Here is a 20786-nt window from a genome sequence, read left to right as displayed (position 1 = left end):
CAACAGCTCTCAGTGTCTTTTTTTTTTTTTTTTTAGAGCAGTTAGGCTTGAAAAGCTCAGAATTATCAGACAGGAGGACTCAAGCAATGTTTTTAACCACATTGGGGCCAAGCATCTAGCTGACAATGGCTTTGCAGACTGGTAGTATTAATGTCCCTGCCACAGTGTGGGACTTTTTGGATTTAGCAACAAGTTCAGCAACAGGTGAACTGGCTTTGAAGGGCTTTCTCATTTACCTTTGTAGTTTTTTCTCAAAAAAGTTGCCTGTTTCTCTGTGTTTTCACAAAGACGAACAAAATAGTCCATAGTCTGAAGCGTTTCGTTTGGAGATGATGTTTAAGCTTGCCTGGCACCATGGCGCTGTTGGATAACTGCTCGGATTTTTAGCTATTAGCCAGCCAAATATGAAAACATATAAATGTTTGGGTGGTTTTAGTTAAAGCAGACACTGTTTTTTTTCATCTGTGTGATTTTGACAAAGATTAGATCACATTTGATGGTGATTTCATGCAGAAATGTGAGAAATTCCAAAAGGTTCAGATACTTTTTCATACCACTTTAGGTGTACCTAATGGTATTTTTGCATAATATATTCCGCTTTTACTCCTTAAGTGCTGCTTAAGATGTTTTTTTAATCATCCTGTGTTTTTCTTTGTTGTGTTTTGGCAGCCCCCGTACCCTTATACAACATCCAGTGACTACTTGCGGATGACAGGAGAGGTCATCACATTAGCATCCGGAATTTTCTTCCTCCTTACCAACGTGAGTTCAAATCAAATATTTAATGGCTGGTTGCTTACTCGCGTCTTTAATGAGTGTTTGTTGTTGCGTTTATGGAAATGTGTCTTCAACTCATTGCAGATTAAGGATCTCTTCTTGAAGAAGTGCCCTGGGGTGAAGTCGTTATTTATTGATGGATCCTTTCAACTGCTGTAGTAAGTCTCACGCTGCCTCCTACTCTCGACTCTTTCTCACATCTTGTGCATTTTAACCCGCGGCAAATTCTGCTTCCTCTTAATTGAATCGTCTAGTTGCCATGTTTTCAAGTTTACATCTTTGATTAAAGTCATGATTAAAACAAAGGGCGGCGAATGTTGAACACCTTTGTTCATTTGTTGACATGGCAGGTTTGTGTCGGATGTCGGCATAGCAATAGTTATCCTTGACATCCTTTTTTCTGTGTCCTTTTCAGTTTCATTTACTCGATTCTGATCATAGTAACAGCCGCTCTGTACTTGTCTGGTATTGAGGCTTATGTGTCTGTGATGGTTTTTGCTCTTGTCCTGGGATGGATGAACACACTTTACTTCACCAGAGGCCTCAAGCTCACTGGTACCTACAGCATCATGATACAGAAGGTGGACACCAAGCAGAGAAAAATAACAATAAAAAAAAATCAAGTAATAATTAAACCTTGCACAATAGTGCAACTAAAACGTGTTTGTGTTTCCTCCCTAGATTCTGTTCAAAGATCTGTTCAGGTTTCTACTGGTGTATGTCCTTTTCATGATTGGCTACGCTTCAGGTAAAGCAAAACTGCTTATTATGCGTTTTACAAAACTCTAATTAGACAAGTTATTAACTTTAGGGTTGTATAATTAATGTATATTTATATAATAATTATGTATGTTATAATTAATTATTATATTATATAATTATAATTAGGGTTGTTCTGATCATGTTTTTTTGCGCCCGATCGTTTTGGTTTGAGTATCTGCCGATCCCGATATTTCCCGATCCGATTGCTTTTTTTTTTTTCTTCTCCCGATTCAATTCCAATCATTCCCGATAATTTTTCCCGATCATATACATTTTGGCAATGCATTAAGAAAAAAATGAATAAAACTCGAACGAATACAACATACAGTACATAAGTACTGAATTTGTTTATTATGACAATAAATCCTCAAGATGGCATTTACATTATTAACATTCTCTCTGTGAGAGGGATCCACGGATAGAAAGACTTGTAATTCTTAAAGGATAAATGTGACTTCGTATATTGTGACTAAATATTGCCATCTAGTTTATTTGTTGAGCTTTCAGTAAATGATAATGAAGGCCATGCCCAAATGCATGATGGGAAGTGGAACCTTGACTGTGCATAGTGCTACCAATTGATATATCTTCTCTGTGTTGGGGAAGAACATAGGGTGTTAAGAAAATGATCAACTACTACCGTTCTTCCCCACATTCCTACGTTATATTTAATTGCTGAGAGAGATATTGTAAGGCTTTAGCCACATAAAAAATGGCTCCAAAGGCTGTCAAAAATCTCTCTACTCATTATACGCTGCCTTTTAGCGCTATCTATAGGTAAAACGACGTAGATTGAACGCGACAATGTGTGAGTGGGTCGTGCAGCGCATGCGTTAATTACTTAATGTGATTAATTAAAAAAGATTAATTACCGCCGTTAACGCAATAAATTTGATAGCCATACTTTAAGCCAAAACTACTCTGGATGAGTGTAAGACATTTTGTCTGTAATGTTAAATACAGTCAGAAAACGATTTAAAAAAATATATATATATAAACAGTGGAGAGAACAAGTATTTCTCCCCACTGTACAGTATATTAAAAAAAAAGGCATGGCCGATATTTTTTTGCCGATACTTTGAAAATGACGTGATCGATGATGCCGATCGATCGGGACATCTTTAATTATAATTATACAGTGGGGCAAATAAGTATTTAGTCAACCACCAATTATGCATGTTCTCCTACTTGAAAAGATTAGAGAGGCCTGTAATTGTCAACATGGGTAAACCTCAACCATGAGAGACAGAAAAAAAAAAACAGAAAATCACATTGTTTGATTTTTAAAGAATTTATTTCCAAATTAGAGGGGAAAATAAGTATTTGGTCACCTACAAACAAGCAAGATTTCTGGCTGTCAAAGAGGTCTAACTTCTTCCAACGAGAGGTCTAACGAGGCTCCACTCATTATCTGTATTAATGGCACCTGTTTTAACACATTATCGGTATAAAACACACCTGTCCACAACCTCAGTCAGTCACACACCATACTCCACTATGGCCAAGACCAAAGAGCTGTCGAAGGACACCAGAGACAAAATTGTAGACCTGCACCAGGCTGGGAAGACTGAATCTGCAATAGGTAAAACGCTTGGTGTAAAGAAATCAACTGTGGGAGCAATTATTAGAAAATGGAAGACATACAAGACCACTGATAATCTCCCTCGATCTGGGGCTCCATGCAAGATCTCACCCCGTGGCGTCAAAATGATAACAAGAACGGTGAGCAAAAATCCCAGAACCACACGGGGGGACCTAGTGGATGACCTACAGAGAGCTGGGACCACAGTAACGAAGGCTACTATCAGTAACACAATGCGCCGCCAGGGACTCAAATCCTGCACCGCCAGTCGTGTCCCCCTGCTGAAGAAAGTACACGTCCAGGCCCGTCTGCGGTTCGCTAGAGAGCATTTGGATGATCCAGAAGAGGACTGGGAGAATGTGTTATGGTCAGATGAAACCAAAATAGAACTTTTTGGTAGAAACACAGGTTCTCGTGTTTGGAGGAGAAAGAATACTGAATTGCATCCGAAGAACACCATACCCACTGTGAAGCATGGGGGTGGAAACATCATGCTTTGGGGCTCTTTTTCTGCAAAGGGACCAGGAAAACTGATCTGTGTAAAGGAAAGAATGAAGAAAACAAAATCTGTGGAGGGAGTTGATTTTCTATGGGGTTGAGATCTGGAGACTGGCTAGGCCACTCCAGGACCTTGAAATTCCTTTGTTGCCCTGGCTGTGTGTTTGGGATCATTGTCATGCTGAAAGACCCAGCCACGTCTCATCTTCAATGCCCTTGCTGATGGAAGGATATTTTCACTCAAAATCGCTCGATACATGGCCCCGTTCACTCTTTCCTTTAAACAAATCAGTCGTCCTGGTCCCTTTGCAGAAAAACAGCCCCAAAGCATGATGCTTCCACCCCCATGCTTCACAGTGAGTATGGTGTTCTTCGGATGCAATTCAGTATTCTTTCTGCTCCACGAGAACACGAGAACCTGTGTTTTTACCAAAAAGTTCGATTTTGGTTTCATCTGACCATAACGCATTCTTCCAATCCTCTTCTGGATCATCCAAATGCTCTCTAGCGAACCGCAGACGGGCCTGGACATGTACTTTCTTTAGCAGGGGGACACGTCTGGCAGTGCAGGATTTGAGTCCCTGGCAGCGCATTGTGTTACTGATAGTAGCCTTTGTTACTGTAGTGCCAGTAGGTCATTCACTGGATCTCCCCGTGTGGTTCTGGGATTTTTGCTCACCGTTTTTGTTATGATTTTGACGCCACGGGGTGAGATTTTGCATGGAGTCCCAGATCGAGGGAGATTATCAGTGGTCTTGTATGTCTTCCATTTTCTAATGATTGCTCCCACAGTTCATATTTTTTTTACACCAAGTGTTTTACCTATTGCAGATTCAGTCTTCCCAGCCTGGTGCAGGTCTACAATTTTGTCTCTGGTGTCCTTCGACAGCTCTTTGGTCTTGGCCATAGTGGAGTGTGACTGACTGAGTTTGTGGACAGGTGTCTTTTATACCGGTAATGAATAAAAACAGGTGCCATTAATACAGGTAACGAGTGGAGCCTCGTTAGACGAAGTTAGACCTCTTTGACAGCCAGAAATCTTGCTTGTTTGTTGTTGACCAAATAATTATTTTCCACCATGATTTGCAAATAAATTACCGTAATTTCCCGAATATAACGCGCACTTTTTTTCCCCCAAAATCAACTTGTAAACTCATGGTGCGCATTATAAACGGGTACATGGATGGAGACAGAAATATATATGTATTACATATATATATAAACCGATTTTTTTTCATTGACACGGCCACGTTGTGTTGAAGAAACGTATGCGGCGACCCGTTGCCGACCATTACGGTACGTGACGTCACCATTTTGTTTCGGTAATACTTCACACTAATCGGCCGAATGATTTCGTCTGTGTTAAATTCTGCTTTTTTCACTCTTCATAAAGCACAGAATTTAGTTTCTTGAACTCATTTGAGTCGACGTTTATTGCAGCTCCACAATTCGGAGCATAACAAATGTAAGGACACACACTTCCTGTGTCCGTCAACTATATCGGTCCCTCGGGAAACTCAAACCCAAATAACAATAGTTCAGTAGTTTTACCGTATCAATCCATGGAAGAAACATTTATTCATCATGAGGAAATGAGCAAGTTATACAGCAGCCTTTAAAAGAAAAGTCACATCCGTTTTGTTTTCTCCTAGATTCTGGTAAGTTGGAGAAGTTGTCAAATCATATTATTACCGTAAATATTGTCAGTTTACGGTAATGTTTTGAATTACCAATGTGCTATGCTTGTGCTGTGTTTCACCAGTCAGTAAAATGACATCTCTGTATCTGTACACGAGCTCTGTTTTCTTGTATTCTTCTATTTATTGGTGCTAAAATTAGGGTGCGCGTTATAAACGGGTACAATAATTTCCCCCAAATTTTACAAGTAAATTTGGGGTGCGCATTATACACGGGTGCGCCTTATATTCGGGAAATTACGGTATTTAAAAATCAAACAATTTGATTTTCTGTTTATTTTTCCACATTCTGTCTCTAATGGTTGAGGTTTACCCATGTTGACAATTACAGGCCTCTCTAATCTTTTCAAGTAGGAGAACTTGCACAGTTGGTGGTTGACTAAATACTTATTTGCCCGACTGTACCTTCACACACACATACGCACACCTCCTGGAACCAGGAAGGGAGGCAGGCTGGGGGTCCTGACACTCTCAGTACCTCAATTTCTGAATGACCGCTGGCTGGCAGCCATCACGGTCACAATCGATGGGACGTCGTCTGTCGCCTTTAATGGCAGCCAATGAGTTAGCTAACGTTTTTGTATTTATCTAATTAGAGTTTCCTTTTGATATGATTCATATGTAAAAAATGAAAACAAAGAATAGATTAGTTAAAATACATATTTTAACCTTTCATAGCCCTGGTATCCCTCCTCACTGTGTGCCCTCCCCCTGGCACGGACTGTGACGATGGCTGCCCGACGTACCCAAAGTGCAGGGACCCTGACACCTTCAGTACTTTCTTACTGGACCTCTTCAAACTGACCATCGGGATGGGAGAGCTGGACATGATCCACAGTGCTCAATACCCGGCAGTTTTCCTCATTTTATTAGTGACCTACATCATCCTCACCTTTGTGCTGCTGCTCAACATGTTGATCGCCTTGATGGGGGAGACGGTTGGCCAGGTGTCAAAGGAGAGCAAAAAGATTTGGAAGCTGCAGGTCAGTTGGTTCTTCTTAAATAAATAAATAAATAAATAAATAAGTAATAATATTATAATTTCTATTTGAAGTGGGCAACAACCATCTTGGACATCGAACGCTCATTTCCAGTTTGCATTCGCAAGTCATTTCGAGTTGGTGAGATGGTGACTGTTGGGAAGAACTGGGATGGAACGCCTGACCGACGATGGTGCTTCAGGTACTTTTCATCTCAGTTTTCACTGTTCCATACGGAATATTGTTTGGGTTCTTTTTTTTTTTTTCTGGAGTCACCTCAACTCTATCAGAAAAAAATGTATACACTGCAAAAACACACCTCCTTAAAACTAGTTAAATTCCCCTGTTTTCAGTGTAAATCTACTAGAAATAAGTAAAATGATCTGCTAGTGCTTCAATTAAATTTTACTAGTAATAGAATAGAATAGAATAGAATAGAATAGAATAGAATAGAATAGAATAGAATAGAATAGCCCTTTATTGTCATTATACAGTTGTACAATTAAATTGTGGAAAATCTCCCTTTACTGTGCAGGATAAGATAAGTTAAAATCTCAAAAGTGACTTGCAAGTATAAAATCTAAATAAATATAAATGTGTACGAGATAGTCCTATGTTCAGGCAGTGCAATTAATCGAAATGAAGTAGCAACAGTTTGACAGTGAAGGCATTGAATATTGCATATTAATATTGTACATAAGTAAGTACATAGAATATTGCATGTAAATGAATACTGGACATTGGGTGATGTGGTGTTACATATGGCAGTTCATTTATTTAAATTGATATTTTTATTATTAATATTATATTTTTATTCAATTATTTCAACATTTACTTCTATTTTTATTTTTTTTATTTCAATATTTATTTATTTATTCCAATATATATTTATTTCACTTTTTATATACAAGTTTTTATTATTATTTATTTATTTCAATTCATATTCATTTGTTTTAGTTTTTATTGATTTCAATTTTTTTTAATTATTTCAACATTTACTTCCATTTTTATTTTTTTATTTCAACATGTATTCATCTATTTCAATTTTTATTTCATTATTTCATTGTTCACATTCATTTATTTCAGTTTTTTTATTTCAATTTTTATCTAAATATTTCAACATTGACTTTTATTTATTTATTTATTTATTTCAACATGTATTTATTTATTTCAATTTTTGCTTATTTATTGCATTATTAATTTATTTCAACATTTATTTCAATTTTAATTATTTAAAATTTATATTTGACTTTTTATTAATATGTTTGTTTTTATGTATTTTACTTTTTATTTATTTAAATTTATATTCATTCATTTCAAATTTTATTTAATTATTTCAACATTTACTTCCATTTAATTTTTTTTATTTCAACATTTATTTATTTCAATTTTTATTTATTGATTTCAACATGTATTTATTTAAATTTTTATTTATTTATTCAAATTTATATTTATTTCACTTTTATTTGTATATTTGTTTGTATTTATTTATTTCAATTTATATTTATTTATTTGAGTTTTTATTGATTTCAATTTTTATTTAATTATTTCAACATTTACTTCCATTTTTATGTATTTATTTCACTTTTTATTTATTTCAATTTATATTAATTTGTTTCAATTGTTATTATTTCAACATTTACTTCCATTTTTTTTATTTCAACAATTATTTATTTATTCCAATATATATTTGTTTATTTCAACATTTATTTATTTCATTTGTTATTTATTTCAAATTTTGTTTATTATTGAAATTTACCTTTTTATTTGTATATTCAAATTTTATTTATTTCAATTCATATTCATTTATTTTACTTTTTATTGATTTCAATTTTTATTTAATTATTTCAACATTTACTTCGATTTTTATTTATTTATTTCAATATGTATTATTTTTTTTCCATTTTCCATTTTTATTTATTATTATGTATATTTATTATTCATTTATTTCAGTTTTTATTGATTTCAATTTTTATTTAATTATTTCAACATTTACTTCGATTTTTATTTATTTATTTCAACGTGTATTTATTTTTCAATTTTTGTTTATTTAATTATTTATTTATCTCAACATTTATTTCAATTTTTATTTATTAAAATTTTTATTTCTTTCACTTTTTATTTATATGTTTAAGTTTTTATCTATTTCACTTTTAATTAATTTCAATTTTTATTTAATTTCAACATTTATTTCCTTATTATTTATTTATTTCAGCATGAATTTATTTATTCCAATACATATTCATTTATTAGAAAATTTATTTATTTATTTATTTAATCATTTATTTATTTTTTTCAATTTAATTTATGTATTTCATTTTCATTATTTATTTCAATATTTATTCCTCCATAGAAAATAAGCTTCACAAACTTATTTTAAGCAATAAATTAATATATTTAATCTGATTAGAAATATAAGAATAGATATTGTTCAAAACATGATTTGAAAGAATTTTTTTCTTTGCGGCGTACTACTCTTTATTTTTTTGTATTTCTGTAAAAACAAAAACAAAAACATCTGATTAAGTGATTAAATTTGCAGTGCACTACTTTTTTTTTTTATACAGTGCAAAGTATAACGTCCTAATCAGATTATTTTTCTTAAATCTTGTCAAATAATTTTCTATATCTTGTTCTGAGAGTTAAAGACTAGTTAAGACTAGTAAAAATAACTATTTGTTCAAATTAAATCCATACATCTAAAAGTTGGTCATTTTTCACATAAATCAAGACAAATTTGCTGTCAAATCACATTTTGAGCAATATCTATTCTTGAATTAAGAGCGTTTATGACATTTCCAAGCTTTTTAATGATAAAATATACTAATTTATTGCTTAAAATAAGTCTGTTAAGATTATTTTCAGCTAGCTATTTTTCTTATTTCAATAAATCTGAGTAAACTTTACTTGAAGCACCGGCAGATAATTATATTTATTTCTCGAAGATTTACACTGAAAACATGAGAATTTAACTAGCTTTAAGGAGCTGTGTTTTTGCAGTGTACAGTCCCTGACAAAAGTCTTGTCGCTTCTCCATTTTGTAGAAACAATTGCTAATAACTAGGGCTGTCAAACGATTAAAATTTTTCATCGAGTTAATTACAGCTTAAAAATTAATTAATCGTAATTAATCGCAATTAATCGCAATTCAAACCATCTATAAATTATGCCATATTTTTCTGTAAATTATATATTCTGTAAAATAAATTGTTGGAATGGAAAGATAAGACACAAGTTGGATATATACATTCAACATACGGTACAAAAGGACTGTAGTGGGCATTTCACTCTACTGTCATTTAAATCTGTCTATGCTGTCCTCACTCCGAAGCGTCTACTTTTTCCAAAGCTAGACAGCTAGTGAACGACGCCTTAATAATTAGACTTCTTCCTTTTTCATCTGATTTATTAATAAAATGGCCTCAAACCATTGTCCTCTTTAGACCGTCGTAAAACTACAAAATAAAAGTACACAAGCATTGCATTAGCAACAACGTTAGCTTAGCACGCTATACAGGTTCACTAAACATAAACAAAAAGCGTCTCATACAAAAAATATAACATTTCGCTTACTAACATAATATGTACATTCTTTACAACAACCATACTTACGGACAAATCTTGTCCAAGGATCATATAGGCACAACATTATCAGCCCGAGACGTCGTGCAGCCATAATGAAGAAAGAAAAGAAGAAAATAATAAACCATGTCGCATAGCGACCACAAGAGTTCGCTGTTGGACAGCACAAAAAGCCTTGCTGTAAAATCTACCAAAAGGCAGAATACTTTCTGAGCGGGACATGTGCGTTAATTGCGTCAAATATTTTAACGTGATTAATTTAAAAAATTAATTACCGCGCGTTAACGCGATAATTTTGACAGCCCAACTAATAACCTGACTTTTAATGATTCAGTTGGTTTCAGAAATGGCTCATATGAAAGCTAAGACCCTCCCAAATGATGTTGAATGTACAAAAATAGATTTGTTTTACTGAAAAAAGATTTTTCATTTAATGAAGACATAAAGGTGAAATTTTGGCAAGACAAAAGTTTTGTCGCCTACAGAACGTAGTGTGATAATTGAACAAAAAATGTACTTCAAATACAAAAATATGTTACATAACATAAGCGATACTGTATATATCCATCTTGTGTCATATTTTCCATTCCAACAATTTATTTTACAGAATATATATAATTTACAGAAAAATATGGCATATTTTATAGATGGTTTGAATTGCGATTAATTGCGATTAATTACGATTAATTAATTTTTAAGCTCTAATTAACTCGATTAAAAATTTTAATCGTTTGACAGCCCTAATTTGAAGTGAATTTTTTGTTCAATTTTCACACCACTTTCTGTAGGCGACAAAACTTTTGTCTTGCCAAAATTTGACCTTCATGTCTTCATTAAATAAGTCTTTTTTAATAATAATAATAATAATTATAATAATACATTTTAATTATAACGCACTTTCAGTGAAACAAATATATTTTTGTCAGGGCTGTCAAAATTATCGCGTTAACGGGCGGTAATTAATTTTTTAAATTAATCACGTTAAAATATTTGACGCAATTAATGCACATGCTCCGCTCAGACAGATTAAAATGACAGCACAGTGCAAATGTCCACTTGTTACTTGTGTTTTTTGGAGTTTTGTCACCCTCTGCTGGCGCTTGGGTGCGACTGATTTTATGGGCTTCAGCACCCATGAGCATTGTGTAATTATTTCCATCAACAATGGCGGGCTACTAGTTTATTTGTTGATTGAAAATTTCACAAATTTTATTAAAATGAAAACATTAAGAGGGGTTGTAATATAACATTTCGATAGCTTGTACTAACATTTATCTTTTAAGAAATACAAGTCTTTCTATTAGTGATGCACGATAATGCATTTTTCAACCGATACCGATAACCGATAATTTCCTCCTCATTCCAACCGATAACCGATAATGTCAAGCCGATAATTCTATTAAAAGATTTATGTAAAATTTTAAAGTATACACAAAAGAAAATATTACTGTGCAAAAATATAATTTATTGCTCTTTTTTTCAACATAAAGTATGAACAAGTCGTCAATTCAAACATCTAAATAATGACAGATTGTCTGACATTGGGTAATGGTAAACCTTTGGCAACAATTACTTACAGAGTAAATACCTAAGATGCACAAAAATGCGTTTAAAAGTAAACCATTCCTAACATATATAACATTAATACGCTGCAAAACACACCTCCTTAAAACTAGTCAGTTTTAAGTATAAATCTATTGGCAATAATTGAAATTATCTGCGATCGCTTCAAGTGTATTTCTCTCAGATTTCTTGGAAGAAAAATAGCTAGCTGAAAATAATCTTAACAGCCTTGTTTTAAGCAATACATTATTATACTTAATCCTAAAAAAAAAAAAACTTGAAGAAGGAAAGATTTTGAATAATATTTGTGGCTACAGAATATTGATTTAAGAATTTGATTATCTACTGTGACTGTAATTGAGCAGAGAAATAAGTTAAATAATTTGAAAAGTGATTGCTAATGTTATATGCTTTGTTGCACACTGTGAAAATGATTACCTCAAAAGAGCGAGATGTCATGTACCCATTCTGCAGCGCTTTGTTTACATTTGCGGCTTTCACGACATTTGCGTTACAGCAGCTAAACTGCTACACGGCAGTACTATTTGGACGGAGTTGGAGCTCGCATCCGCGTGCGTGTTGTTTTGTGCCTGAGTTTTATTAAGCCGAAAATAAAGGCAGCGTTACAAAGTCATCTGACCGCTCGTCATTTCACATTCTGAATGCATTATTGACTGGCTGACTTCGTTTTCTCCATATTTAAATTATCTTATAACCACTGTGCCGTCATGATAAGCTTGCTTACCGGACATCACTTTTTCATGAAGAATGGTGGTCGAATAAACTGCATTATTTCTTTTATCCAGGGCTTTGGTTCTCGGGTCATTAAGGTAAAAAAAAAAAAAAAACGTGTCTTGTCTCGGCGGCGGCGGCAGCTACATTCGTACCGGATAATCCGCCCGCCCCGGCCGGTTCGCCGCGGCGTATTCGGGTCCTGGCTCTGCTCGCACACCGTGGGGGAAGGCTTGAGAAACCGGGGTGTTCGCCGGAGGTCCAGAGGCCGGGGAACCGGGCTCGGCCCGTCCCGCCCCGCCTATGGCGAGGCGGCGGCGGCGGCCTGCCAGACTGGCCAGAGCGGCGGGCTCCGTCGGAAGACGGCTACTTGCCGACTATCGGTCTCCAGTAGTGCCGGTGTTTAGCCTTAGATGCGAATTTACCACCCGCCTTGGGCTGCATTCCCAAACAGCCCGACTCTGTATCGTCACAAGCCCTGTAGTTTAACTTAGTGTTTACAATAGCTTTAGCATTCCTGCTAGCAGCAGCCTCGTATTTGTTCCAAAATTCTTTGTGATGCATTTTTAAATGGCTGCTGGGTTAGTGGTTTTGAATGAGGACGCGTTCTTTCTGCCTCGTGGAACTTCTACGGGACATGTTTCGCAGATGGCGAGAGCGTAGTTTTTTTTAGTAAGAGCCGCCATAATATTCAACTACTTCTTGTCTTGTAACTCCGCCTCCTCAACCCCTCCTCCCTCAGGGGCTTCAGAGAGGGGAGGGGTTGAGGAGGCGGCGTGCTGAATTCTTCGGTTGCGCACATTTGGAGGCAAAATCAAGTATATAATTATCGGATTGCATTATCGGTTGAATTTTTTTATTATCTGGATTATCTGTGTGACGTCATAATTGCCATTATCGGCCGATAATTATCGGTGACCGATATTATCGTGTATCTTTACTTTCTATCCATGGATCACTTTAACAGAATGTTAATAATGTTAATGCCATCTTGTTGATTTATTGTCTTAATAAACAAATACAGCACTTATGTACAGTATGTTGAAAGTGTATATTAATCTTGTGTCTTATTTTTCCATTCCAACAATAATTTACAGAAAAATATGGCATATTTTATAGATGGTTTGAATTGCGATTAATTACGATTAATTAATTTTTAAGCTGTAATTAACTCGATTAAAATTTTGATCGTTTTACAGCCCTAATTTTTGTACATTCAACATCATTTGGGAGGGTCTTAGCTTTCATATGAGTCATTTCTGAAACCAATTGAATAATTAAAAGTCAGGTTATTTGCAATTGTTTCTTCAAAATGGATGAGCGACAAGACTTTTGTCAGGGACTGTACATATACTAACATACAATAACTATGAATATAGCCAATATTCTTTTTATCAAACATGAGAATGCGGACTATGTTTCATCAAAATAAAGGGAGCGTAGAAATTACATATGAAAAAACATTAAAACCAAAAACTAATAAAGATCACTCTAAACATGTTTCAACAGAGTGGATGAGGTGAACTGGTGCCACTGGAATCAAAACCTGGCAATAATCAATGAGGACCCAGGCAAGAATGAGACCTGTCAAGCCAATGGTCTTCAGCAAAGTGTCCGAGGCTTGAGGAGGGGTGAGATTCTCTCTGTTCTTCATGAATATAAATAGTAATACTAAAGGACCATTCCACCGTATCAGTTCCATTTGCTTCTTCTCGGCTTTTAAAGTAAACTCAAACTTCAGTTTTTTTTCCCAACTCAAAGTCTGATTAAAAAACCCGTATCGAACTGCTCAAAATATGTATTGACTTATCTCAAGCTCATCATTTGAGTAACAGGAGGAATGAAAGTCAAGTGAAAGACAAGTAGACCCAATTTCTCCAAATACTTGAACTAGAAGAGAGTAAATGTGTTGCTTTAAAGGTAGTGCCCGGGTTACGAACGAGTTCCGTTCCTACGCTGGCGACGTAACACGAATTTCCGCGTAAGTCAGAATTAACCGTTTGAGTACCCCCTACAAAATAACTATCCAAAATGTCCAAAGGTATTGCATTTTGTTTAACCCTTTAACACCGAACGTGTCGGCAGCGACGCGTTTACGCATGTCGTCTTTGAAGCTTCGTCACGCTGTAATTACGTCACCCACGTGCCGCTGGTTGGTCTCATTTGAAAGTGCGGAAGTTGATGTCCACACCCGTTTTTATTTGAAGTCAATCGACCAAGAAAAACGGGAGATAATGTCATTAGAGTTTTATAGTTTTATTGCACTCATAAATATGCATTAAAACGCTGTACTGACCATGTATCTATCTCCATATTTCCATCATTTCTTGTAGAGCTGAAACGAATACTCGAACAACTCGAGTAACTCGAGTTTAAAAACTGACCCGAGTAATTTTATCCACCTCGAGTAATCGTTTATTTTGACAGCTCTAAGCATCACGTTTTGCTCGGACTACTTTTAATGCGGGACAACGCGCTGATGTCACGTGCGTAGAGGAAGACGCAAAAAATATATATAAAAAAACCTTTCTGCAGTCGACAGCCGCTCCAAACTACGCCGACGTTGCTAAAAACGAGCCCAGATGATGTTACGGTGTTAGCAGGTAGCATCTGATGCATCTCATAGATATAACATGTATGTTGAACTAGATGCAAAATGACAGACTCGGCCGCGTCTGGACAGCGTTAGTAAACCGCCGCCATCTTAAAGCAGTAGAGCGCTAAGCGCTAATAAAGAGCGCAAAGCGCTAATAAATAAGACTAACGTTATTCACTAGCTCACGTAACGTTAGCCCTGCGGAGGGTGAGGTTTCTATTAATTATGACCACTGTCTATGCGTGGCTAACGTGTCTTACATGCAGGCTTTAACATAACATAGCGTTGTGGAGTGATGAGGGTGTAAAATAAAAACTCAATAATGCTAACTATCAATTTTAGCTCAGTAGTCATTGGATACAACACCAAGTAGCACTGGTCCCTAATGTGCTCCAATACAGCAGGTATCATACATTTATTTTGAACACTGCAAAAACTCAAAATCCTATCAGTACTTACAGTTTAGACTAACTTAAAACTTAACTAGAACTTAAAAATAGCTGACAACAATAGAAATTCAATTGAAACACGTGGGGAAAAAATCCTAATTTTTAAGTGATGTGTGTTATCAAGCGTAACGGCATTTTTAGGTATATATACTGTATATATATATTTTTTATTTATTTTTCATAAGATCTAAAGATTTTTTGAGTGAAAGCAGTGAATTAGTCTTTTTTTTTTTTATTGTAGTTACATCTGAGATGCAATTGTTGGCTGTTTTCAACAATATATATCGAAAATAAAGACATTGATTGACTGAAAATGGTTCAAGATTAGATGAAATGTCTTGTTTTCTCATGTATATTTATAATTGCTCTTCACCTAAAAATATATTTGTTTTAATCGATTACTCGATTAATCGATAGAATTTTCAGTCGATTACTCGATTACTAAAATATTCGATAGCTGCAGCCCTAATTTCTTGTCCTTTTTCAAAACCGAAAGCAGCACAAAAGACTAAATATCCCAATCCCCAAGAGCCGTTGTGATGTCAAGAAGGACGAACCGAATGTGAACATTTTTAATAAATTTCCGAGCGAGGCGCCAACTAAGGAAAAGGAGGCATGCGAAACAAGCAACGGCCGGTTGAAATGAGCGAGCGACTTTGAAACGTGCAGAATGAATCTAAAACTAAATTTAGCGCAAGCTAATGCATTATTTTATTAACTCAAGGATGAAGATGAGCCGTATTTGTCGTTTTCCTGGGATGAGTCGGCGTCTCGGCAAGTAGAAGTGACAGCTGCGCGGAAACGGCGAAAGAGTAGGCTGTGTGACGTTGTGTGTGACGCAGCTCCGTGACCTGTTCAAGCAGAAGCTTTATTGAGTGCACAAAAAAAAACCCAAAAAAAACTATTGGGTCGCATGCCAGAAAAAATTGAGAATTGAACTGAACTACTTGTCAATATTTTTGAAAATACTTTTTTTCAATGTTATACTGTATATTTTTTCTTTACTATAATCTTTTCAATTTTTATATGAATGTGTGTTCGAGAAGCTTGATTGCATGTATGTATACTTTAGATAAGGTGATGGGTATAATACCTAACTTCACAAAGAGATATCCTCCAAACCCTTTTTGTGTTAGATGATATATATAATTTTTTTTTCTCACTATTTTGCACTGTATATAACCTGTTTTGACCATAGTATGTGTAAAGGCCAAAAACGCCTATGACCATACTTGCTGTTTGTGTTGAATTGTCAAACGTAAAACTATTCAATCTTATTTTTTTTTCTATTGAATGTTTATCCTAACAAGTTGAATAAATATTATTAAGCTTCAAAACGGTTGGTCGAGAATGTTTGGTTGTCAATGGGACATCAACATTACAAATTTTGAAAAAACGTTTTTTTAGATTAAAAAAAAAAAATAATTAAAATTAAATTAAAATTAAATTAAAATTTTTTGTCTTTTTGGGTCCAAAATGTGGATTATAATTGGTCAGTGAAGAAAACAACAGTTTATACATGAAGTTCAAGGTGTCCTTAAAAAAGAGACCCAACTTGGCCATTGTGAACAATTTTTTCTTTGAAATATAAAGGCAACATCAAATGCATGCAAATTCGGCCAAAATAGGCTTAGATGTTAAAAGGTTAATAGAGGATACAATGCCCTCTGGTGGCAGCATTGAGTCTGGCTGGAGTGTCGCCTTGTATGACTGAGAAGCAGACTCCGACGTCTGACATAGATAAAGCATAGCTGCGCTGTCGTTTGGCCTTCATAAGGCTGTAAGTTGTTTCAGCTAATATACGTTTGTGTATGCATTTGTAATTAAGTTTACTGCTACAGTTTGTGGAGTTACATGTGAGCAATTTTCTCTGAGAACTTTAAATACGTTAGGGTGACCATATTTTGATTTCCAAAAAGGAGGACACTCAGCCCGGCCTCGAGATACCTGAATTTTACTCAAAATTCACTCAAAGACGCCTATGTCACTTTACTATATTTAAAGTGTACCTCCTCCGGCTGGATAGAAAAATTCAGTTTTATGAAATTAAAAAAAAAAAAAAATAGCCATATAGTATATAACCAAACACTCAAATACAAATTCTCAGAGGTTACTCAACAGGCTCTATTATTCCTAAAAAACTAATCAAACAATAAAAATGCAAAAAAAAAAAAAACACAAAAAAACTTAACGAATGGTAAAAAAAATATATATATATAATGCAGACTAGGGTTGTTCCGATCATGTTTTTTGCTCCCGATCCGATGCCGATCGTTTTAGTTTGAGTATCTGCCGATCCCGATATTTCCCGATCCGATTGCTTTTTTTTTTTGCTCTTTTTTTTTGCTCCCGATTCAATTCCAATCATTCCCGATAATTTTTCCTGATCATATACATTTTGGCAATGCATTAAGAAAAAAATGAATAAAACTCGGCCGAATATATACATTCAACATACAGTACATTAGTACTGTATTTATTTATTATGACAATAAATCCTCAAGATGGCATTTACATTATTAAAATTCTTTCTGTGAGAAGGATCCACGGATAGAAAGACTTGTGACTTTGTATATTGTGACTAAATATTGCCATCTAGTGCGTAACGTAACCTAACCTAACCTAACCTAACCTAACCTAACCTAACCTAACCTAACCTAACCTAACCTAACCTAACCTAACCTAACCTAACCTAACCTAACCTAACCTAACCTAACCTAACCTAACCTAACCTAACCTAACCTAACCTGTGTGTCGTCCTCCAGACCGCTGGTCCACTGTTGTTCCACGGGCAGTGGAGTTAAGTCGGGGTCCTCGGCCTCGTGATCTTGTCATAGAAATGGAACCCCTCACATCCCGTCACTGAAGAAATATTGCTGTGATTCAATAGTAAGACAGCAGATCACTCAGCTCAGTCAAGAAATGGCACAATCTGCAGATACTTGCCATTTAATCATGGGACCTAAGCAGAAATATTATTTCTTGATGATCAATGGGTTTGTAAAGAGCCTTCATAAACTTGAGACTCGATGTGGAACATGTATTACCTATTGCTGCATTTTACTCAGGGATTTCAGGCATAGTATTCCTATATTGAGTCATGATTTATCCTACACAGAATCATAATTAGTGGATCATTGCACTAAGAGTGCAAACATTGTTTTAAAAAGTATAAATTAACTATCTCACTGGAAGAAAAATACAGCAATAAATATTTATAAACATCTAGGTAGGATTGTTTTTTTTATGTATGTAGATGATGTAACCATAGTGTCTATATGCTGGTTGTAGTGTATTTCCATATGGCATTAACTAATTTGTTTTCAAACTTGTCTCAAGCTTTAGCTGCCAGCTTAGTCAGGCAGTTTATAATGGAAGCAAACAATGCACTGTGCTTATTTTTATTATGCGCATTATTGTGGCAAAACACAGACATTGTTCGACAAAAATGGGCCTGATGAGCAAGGTTACAGTTGTCAAGCAAGTACTAGACAATAGCCTCCCGTGTTGTGGTTTGTCTTTGAATTTCCAGAGTTATTGTTCCTCGTCTGTGGGAAATTTCCATAATCGACACGGAGGTCTTACTTCTATTTACTACAGTATATTCAGTGCATTTGGCTCCTTGCCCTATACAAGGTCTTGGTTTTCTGCTTCCTAATTATGTCTACGCTACATGTATGCGTGGCCATGTTTGATTTACCATGCTTTTATTTGAACACTTATTCTTACGCTTATTACCTGAAGGTCACAGGTAGTCACATTCCACTGTTTACATTCCTGTTTCAAATATTTTATAAAGTTGACAGTTGGTTGCAAATAATAAACAGAGGTTTGTTCTTTCTTGTCCAACTGTATGTCAATCACACAGTTTGTAGTGGATGCTTTTTAGTATGGTTTAAGACAGTAGAATATGTTCTCCGAGAAATATGACAAATGTTGGTGGTTTGCATGTCTGCCTCACAGTTTAGATGCTAAGTGTTCGAATTGAAGCTTGTTCCTGTACTTGTGTGATTCTTTTTATCCATTACACAAACATACGTATAATGGGACTTGACTTAACTAACTTCAGCAGGGCCGAAACCAAAAGTGGTTTTTGCCATGTGGCGTTTTTTTTTTGCCATGTGGGAAAAATTTTTTGCAATGTGGCATTTTTTTTTTTTGCCATGTGGCAATTTTTTTTGCAATATGGCATTTTTTTTGCCACGTGGCAAACATTTTTTTGCCATGGGGCATTTTTTTGCCATGTGTCAAAATTTTTTTGCCATGTGTCAAAAATTTTTTTGCCATGTGGCAACATTTTTTTACCATGTGGCATTTTTTTTTTTGCCATGTGGCATTTATTTTTTTGTTATGTGGCAAAATGCATTTGGTTTTGTGGGGGCGTATATGGCATTTTTTGGGGTATATGGCTGTTTTGCGGGCTATACAAGTCCATGCCATTGACGGCTCTGCAAGTCCAAATTTTACTATGATTTTAAATGGCAGAAAAACATAGGTGGCTATGATTTTTGACCGTACACTTTGCATTAGAGCTTAGCGACATTCAACTCGCACCCAAGTAAGGCTCTACCATTCACAGCTATGGACGTCCAAATTTTACATTCATTTTAAATGGCAGAAAAATGTGTGGCTGTGATTGCGGAAAAAAAAAAAGCCGCATGGCAAAAACAATGCCACATGGCAAAAAAAAAAGCCACATGGCAAAAAAAATGCCACATGGCAAAAAAATGTTGCCACATAGCAAAAAACAAATGCGACATGGCAAAAATCACCAAACTTCACTGCCATGTGGCAAAAAGTGGATTTTTCAGATGAATCTTCCATTGAATTACGCCACAGTCGCCGCAAATATTGCAGGAGACCTACTGAAGCCTGCGTGGATCCGAGATTCGCTCAGAAAACAGTGAAGTTTGGTGGTGGCAAAATCATGGTCTGGGGTTACATCCAGTATGGGGGTGTGCGAGAGATCTGCAGGTTGAAAGGCAACATAAATAGTCTGAAATATCAACAAATCTAAGCTGCCTCTTACATTCCTAACCATAAAAAGGGACAAATTCTGCAGCAGGATGGTGCTCCATCGCATACTTCAATCTCTACCTCAAAGTTCCTCAAGGCAAAGAAGATCAAGATCCTCCAGGACTGGCCAGCCCAGTCACCAGACATAAACAGGATGAAAGAGGAAGCATGGAAGACGAAACCCAAGAATGTTGATGAACTCTGCGAGGCATGCAAGACTGCTTTCTCTAATGTTCCTGATGACTTCATCAATAAATTGTATGAATCCCTGCCGAACCGCATGGATGCAGTCCTTCAAGCCCATGGAAGTCATACAAAATATTACATTTGGATCTCACAGCACTTAATTTGCTTCGTTATGTAACATATTTTTGTATTTGAAGTACATTTTTTGTTCAATTTTCACACTACTTTCTGTAGGCGACAAAACTTTTGTCTTGCCAAAATTTGACCTTTATGTATTCATTAAATGATGATAATAATAATAATAATATATTTTATTTCTAGAGCGCTTTTCAAAACACACAAAGACGATTAGATAAATCTTTTTTC

At 35.4% G+C, this 20786-nt stretch overlaps 1 protein-coding gene across 4 annotated transcripts in view; it reads left to right on the top strand.

Moving 5' to 3' along the window:
• Nucleotides 1-19359, top strand: part of trpv4 (transient receptor potential cation channel, subfamily V, member 4) — a 68241-nt gene extending 48882 nt beyond the window's left edge. For all 4 annotated transcript variants that reach the window (XM_057832187.1, XM_057832184.1, XM_057832186.1 and 1 more), the window contains 8 exons: nt 670-762; nt 862-935; nt 1193-1358; nt 1459-1525; nt 5995-6299; nt 6371-6498; nt 13683-13804; nt 17984-19359. In XM_057832187.1, coding sequence (XP_057688170.1) covers nt 670-762; nt 862-935; nt 1193-1358; nt 1459-1525; nt 5995-6299; nt 6371-6498; nt 13683-13804; nt 17984-18084 — 1056 coding nt within the window. In that variant the 3' untranslated portion in view covers nt 18085-19359. The remainder of the gene's footprint in view (nt 1-669; nt 763-861; nt 936-1192; nt 1359-1458; nt 1526-5994; nt 6300-6370; nt 6499-13682; nt 13805-17983) is intronic.
• The last annotated feature ends 1427 nt before the right edge of the window (nt 19360-20786 follow it).

This window comes from Corythoichthys intestinalis, chromosome 3, assembly GCF_030265065.1.
Source record: "Corythoichthys intestinalis isolate RoL2023-P3 chromosome 3, ASM3026506v1, whole genome shotgun sequence".
In the NCBI taxonomy this organism is placed as follows: domain Eukaryota; kingdom Metazoa; phylum Chordata; class Actinopteri; order Syngnathiformes; family Syngnathidae; genus Corythoichthys; species Corythoichthys intestinalis.
The sequence above is the reverse complement of the archived record's forward strand: the minus strand, read 5'-3'. Positions and strand labels throughout refer to the sequence as shown.